Consider the following 6000-nt stretch of genomic DNA (forward strand, 5'->3'; position numbering starts at 1 on the left):
CACTGATTGGTTGACTAACAAAACAGTGTTCACAGGGTGAGTTGTCATTGATTGATTACACAGGATAAAGCTAGTTCTGATTGTTACTTGTTCCCAGGCCCCATCAGCCCTTTCCCAGGAATGTGGGAACTTTTAAATTATAATTCCACACCAACTCTGTCCAATAGAAATGTGATAATAGTCACATATGTAATCTTAAACTTTGTAATAGCCACATTAAGAAAAGTTTTAAGAAGAGGTGAAATTAGTTTAAAAAATAAATCTTATTTAACTTAGTATACCTAAAACATTATCATTTTAACAATTATTAATGAGACTATTTTACATTTTTCTTTTCCAAGAAGAAAAAGTCTTCTGAATCTGGTGTGTGGTTTTATACTTACAGTGCCTCTCAATTCAGACTAGTTGTGTGGAAATGTTGTGTGTTTTGGTTGTGTCATAGGGTTAGTTTTTGGACAGTGCAGTCCTATACTACCTGCCCGGGACACAAGGATGGAGGGAAGGCTATGCCCGCCTTCTCTCAGGTCTCAGAGCCTCAAAGAGGCACAGCCCTATGAACATACACGCTCTAGTGCTCCATACAGGATCAGGACTGGGGTGAGACAAGCAAGGCACAAACAATATTTAGGGACTCGCTTGCTTTCAGTGTTGCTCAGGTGCAGGTTCTCCCCCCCTCCCCCCACCCAGAGCGAGCACCTCCTTAACTGCTGCATCCCAAGCACCTCATTAGTTTCACCCTTGTCTCAGCCCTGCTTGGCAGCCTGATAAAACCCAGATGATCTTAAGTGCAGGATCTTGGAGTCTGGAGTTTCAGTAAGCAGCCCTAGGGATTCTGATGTAGGAGCTTAAGATCACCCTTTGAGAAACTCTGCTTGTGTTAACAGCCTCATGTGAGACTCCGTTTACATCCAATGAAATGTTTCCATCTTTTTCTTTGGTTTTGGGAGTGGTTGTTGCTGAAGTCGTCAGTCAGCTATCTATTTCTCAGGGCTGCAGCGGGATTCTGAAGTCCCCCTGATAGAAAACTCCCGTACTCTGAGATCCTGGGCTTTGGGCCTGCTAGGACCGTGGACTACACAAGCTAGAATGCCAGTTTATTGTTACACAGACACAGTGACCGTTTCAGGGAGAAACCTATAAAAGGCATGTGATGGTGTTGAAAACAATGAGGATCGTGGAAGGAATTGAATTATTTGATGGTAGAGAGCAGACACAGCACTGCTTTCACTTTTGGTTCCTTCATGTTGTTTTATTTATGTTTAAAAAGATTAAAATAAAATTTTTGGCCACGTGACCCTGCCTACAGGTTCCTAGTTCCTTGACCAGAGATTGAACCCCAAACCCCCTGCAGTGGAAGCATGGCGTCTTAACCACTGGACCACCGGGAACGTCCCTTAACTACTTCACATTGTGTGATTTGTTTCACACTGAAGGACAAAGAAGCCTGGCGTGTTACAGTCCCTGGTATTGCAAAGAGTCGAACACGACTTAGTAACTGAACAACAACCAAAAAGGCTCTTTTTCTTTTGCCTTCACCCTAGTCACATCCCTGACTTTAATGATGCTCAAATAGAAAAAGGCATCTATTATGTACCTTCAGATGATAGTACAAGCAGCCTGGCATTCTAGGCTGCAGGCTTCATTTTACAGTTCTGTAGTTTCAGATGTGTCTACTCGGAAATGGGAAGCAGCCAAAAGTGAGGAGTAGCTAATTTTTGTGTGCATGTGTGTGCTTCTGCTTCCAGATCTCCTCCTTGGTGTGCTTTCTGCTGTCTCCGGCTGCTTCCTTTATCACCGGACAGTTGGTGTATGTGGATGGGGGCCAGTCTCTGTACTCACAGTTATTTGAGGTACCAGGTGAGTGGCCAAGAAATGAGTCTGTCCTTCATTTTGTGCCTTCTCCTGTTCAGGTTTTCAAAATTTCCCTAAGTACTTAAGAAATAAGGGTTTGTTTTTTCTTCTTCTTATAGAACATCAAAAAAATGTACAAAATATTTGTAGTCATCATGTCAATGTATGGCAAAACCAATACAGAATTGTAAAGTAAAATAAAAAGTAAATAAATACATTAAAAAAATAATAAAATAGATATTTTTATTCAATAAAAAAAATAAAGGCAATATTCCTAGTGCAGCAAATAGCTAAATAATCTTTATTATAGCTCACAGCTTTACCTGTTTAAAAAGTTGTTTGTGTTTGCATAGGCCAGTGGAATTTTAACCTTGAAAAATATTCTCAGTGTGAGTATATATGTACAAGAAAGAGCCAAGAACAGAGGCAAGAAGGTGCCATACTTTTGATATTTAACTTCTCTTTGTTTATCCAGTTAGTGGCTTGTGTATATGAGGGGGAGAATCAGACCTGTTAGATGAGGAGGGGTGGTATGGTGCTATTTTACAGTATCTTTGGGTTATAGATTGAGGGAAACCATAGGAATATGCTGTATTCATTCATTTTTGATGTACAAAACAATTTTATATATCTCAATCCAATGTAGATGTTACATGCAAATGTGTGTGTGTGTGTATCTTATGACTAGACCATCAAACTGTGGAGTTGAAAGTATCCTAAAAAATTAGTCAAGTATCACAGTTTCATCATACATGACAAAACACATCCATGAAACCAAGGCGTGTTCAAGCTAATCACTTCCAAAATGTAGAAAAGGATATGAAATTCAAATGTGTCCAAACTGTTGCCAGAGATAGTTGATTAAATGATTGCCAGTGAATTAAAGGACTTCTCTGGTGGCACAGTGATAAAGACTCTGCCTGCCAGTGCAGGAGACACAGGAGAGATGGGTTCAGTCCCTGATTTGGGAAGACCCCCTGGAGTAGGAAGTGGCAACCCACTCCAATGTTCTAGACTTGAAGTTCCCACGGACAGAGGAGCCTGGTGGGATATAGTCCATGGGGTTGCAAAGAGTCAAACGCAACTGAGCGCACACACAAAATTAAAATGTAGTTGATGTAGCATATATGTACTTGAATTTGCTGTTCAGGACTTATTCTTTTCATCCTACTCTTTCATATGCTCACAGTCTAGTTGAAGATTCAACCCTTCTTTGCATTAATCATTGATTGGTTTGGATCTATAATATTACACATTATTTCCCCCCGGTATAATTTTTTACTAACAGTACCATTGTAGTAATGTGTATGAGATTCTGTTTCTTTAAGGATCTCGTTTGGAAACATAGAAATGCCTGCATGGTTATACAATATTGTTTTCTGATACTATTTAAAGTAGCAAAGGTGGAGGGAGAATCTTTCCACTTCCCTCACCAGTTGAGTTGAGTCAGTGTTTGTTAAAGTAAGGTACGTCCCTTTCCATTTTTAGAGGGGGGAAAAAACCCCTCTAGGTGACTGCTTCTCCAGGCCTCCAGTGAAATGGTTTTCCTTTGTCATTCTAACATTGGTTTTTGTTTTTTTTTTTGTAATCAGTACAAAAAAATATTTTTTAAGTTTTTGAAGAAAGCGGCCACATCCATCTTTTAAGAACATGGGCATGCTTTGGTCTATCAGTTGTGTCCGATTCTTTGCGACCCTGTGGATTGTAGCCTGCCAGGCTCCTCCGTCCATGGGATTTCCCAGGCAAGAATACTGGAGTGGGTTGCCATTTCCTTCTCCAGGGGATTTTCCTGACCCAGGGATGGAACCTGCATCTCTTGCATCGCCTGCTTTGGCGGGCAGATTCTTTTCCACTGTGCCACCTGGGCTTACCTTTAAGAATATACTCTCCTAAAATAATGATGGGGAATATTCAGCCGTTCCTTCTGAAGTTTTAAGATTGCCAGTCCTGCAGTGAGAATGCCTGGGATGAAAGCTAAGCTATACCCTTATTAGCTGATGTTCTTGAGGAAATTTATTTCTGTATGCCTTCATTTTCTTTTCTATAAAGTGAGGTCCCTTATAGTATTCATCAGCTGTTGGGAGGATTAGATTAGTTAATGCAGAGTAAAGGTACTGTATCAGATAGAATGCTTTTAGTTACAACTCAGACTGGCTCAAGCAATGAAGGAATTATTGTCTCAAATAAAAGGTGAGTCTTCACTCTGCAGCTCACTGATTTCATCAAGGGCATTTTTTTCCCTTTTCCCTCTCTTTTTGCTGCAATGATGTTGGCCATATCTTAAGATGGACTCTGCTGGTGCCTGCCACTCCTGAAGTTCCATGCTTCTTTGTTCATGTCCATCTGGACAGAGACAGAGGGGAGGGGATGACTTTTTCTCAGCATTTCTAACCAAATTCTGAGATTCTCTCTGCTTGGTACTAGCTTATGCAAGTGTCCATGCCTGACCAGTAACCTCAGCAAGGGGAATAGAGTGTACTTACTTAGATCAATCAGTGATCCAAGGGTCACTTCTCCAGAACCTCATGGTTTTCTAAGTGGAAAGAGGAGACGGGAGACTGGATGCCGGGAGGGGGCAACTCTAAGTGTCTGGTACAAAGTAAGCATGTTTCAGAAGGTACTATTACTAAGAAAGTAAGATTGGTTGAATGTCTACGTTATGTCCAGTGCTATATGCAGGGATCATATGGACTCTCTCACCTTTAACAGAGAGGTATTGTTATCTCCTCTAATAGATGGGGATTTCCCTGGTGGGTCAACTGGTTAAGAATCCACCTGCAATGCAGGAGACCAGCGTTCAGTCCCTGGATCAGGAAGATTCCCTGGAGAAGGGAATGGCAAACTGCTCAGTTTTCTTGCCTGGAGAATTTCATGGAGGAGCCTGGCAGGCTACAGTCCATGGTGTTGCAAAGCGAATGACTAACACTTACTTAACAGATGCGGAAACTGAGGCTCAGCAAGAGTAACTTCTCCAAACCTATAGAAGTAACTTATACAAGTTACTAAGTGGCAGAGATGGGATTCAAATGGAGATTTTTCTCAAAACCTTTGCCACCTGTCCCAGTGATTTCTTTTTTCTTGCTAAGAAAAGGGGTGATCCAGGGAAAATGACAGATGGGTTTGGTGGGGACTAAGAGAACTGATGAGGTTAATAGATTCGTGTCTGACCTGAGGTTTTCCATTCAACAGATCATGACAACTGGCCCAAGGGAAGAGGGGACCCTTCTTTTGTCAAAAGCATAAAAGAGTCTTCTAACCATAAAGCCAAGCTGTAAGCTAAAGAAACATGGAAGTGTCCTTTGTCCCCAAGTGCCTTAACATCTCGACAATGCACTTCTGTACTTTATAGGAACTTATAATCTGTATGGGAAACTCACATTCTGATTTTTTAATGTTAATCAATTACATCTATGCAAAAGTCATTCCTGAAATAAATACATTAAGTGCAAGCCAATGTCCTTTAACTTGTGATCAAAAAAAAATTTAGGAGTGGAAATTAATGTAATTTATGATTATACTTTTAATTCTAAGAAAGGTCTTTGAAAAATGAAATAGTTTCAAGTTAATGATAGTGATATTATGATTTCCCAGAAGGTTCTAATATCTCCTTATAAATATTACAATAAATCTAAATTGTGGCATCATTATGATTTTTACAACAATGACTTATTTTTGATGGCAAATACTTTTGGATCAATAAAGCTTTATATAATCATTCATGTGTGGTTTGTTCATGAAGTCATATTTGTACAAACCCTGTTAATAAAAAAGAAAAATGAAGTCATAAGTGGTATTTTTTTCCGTCCTTGGCTTGATACGTGTCTTGATTTCTTAGCTAAAGTATTCCCTTTTCTCCATGTTTCTCCTTTTATATGCAAAAAAATTTTTAATTAAAATCTATGCAGCTCTATTAGGGTTCAGTATTCTTCCTTCCGTTGATCCTTTCTGTCCATTGATCTTGATTTGTGGATTGTCATCTACAAACTGTATATGTTCTTTTTTTTTTCTCTTCATCAGTGAAACCTGTTTGACTTATTCCCTGTTGAAGTGAAGTAGTTTCTTTAACAGTAACACTCAGTTCAAAGCATATGATTGATCAGACCCTGAGCGGGGTGGGGCAGGGCGGGTGTCAGCTGCAGAAATTGCAGA

General features: G+C 39.9%; 1 protein-coding gene across 1 annotated transcript in view; it reads left to right on the forward strand.

The window, feature by feature from the left end:
- The window catches only part of PECR (peroxisomal trans-2-enoyl-CoA reductase), a 49692-nt gene extending 44054 nt beyond the window's left edge, over nt 1–5638 (forward strand). Inside the window, exons 7-8 of the mRNA XM_040228550.1 lie at nt 1746–1857; nt 5041–5638. Of these exons, the coding sequence (XP_040084484.1) occupies nt 1746–1857; nt 5041–5126 (198 nt within the window). The 3' untranslated portion in view covers nt 5127–5638. The remainder of the gene's footprint in view (nt 1–1745; nt 1858–5040) is intronic.
- The last annotated feature ends 362 nt before the right edge of the window (nt 5639–6000 follow it).

Source organism: Oryx dammah, unplaced genomic scaffold (genome assembly GCF_014754425.2).
Source record: "Oryx dammah isolate SB20612 unplaced genomic scaffold, SCBI_Odam_1.1 HiC_scaffold_27, whole genome shotgun sequence".
NCBI lineage: Eukaryota > Metazoa > Chordata > Mammalia > Artiodactyla > Bovidae > Oryx > Oryx dammah.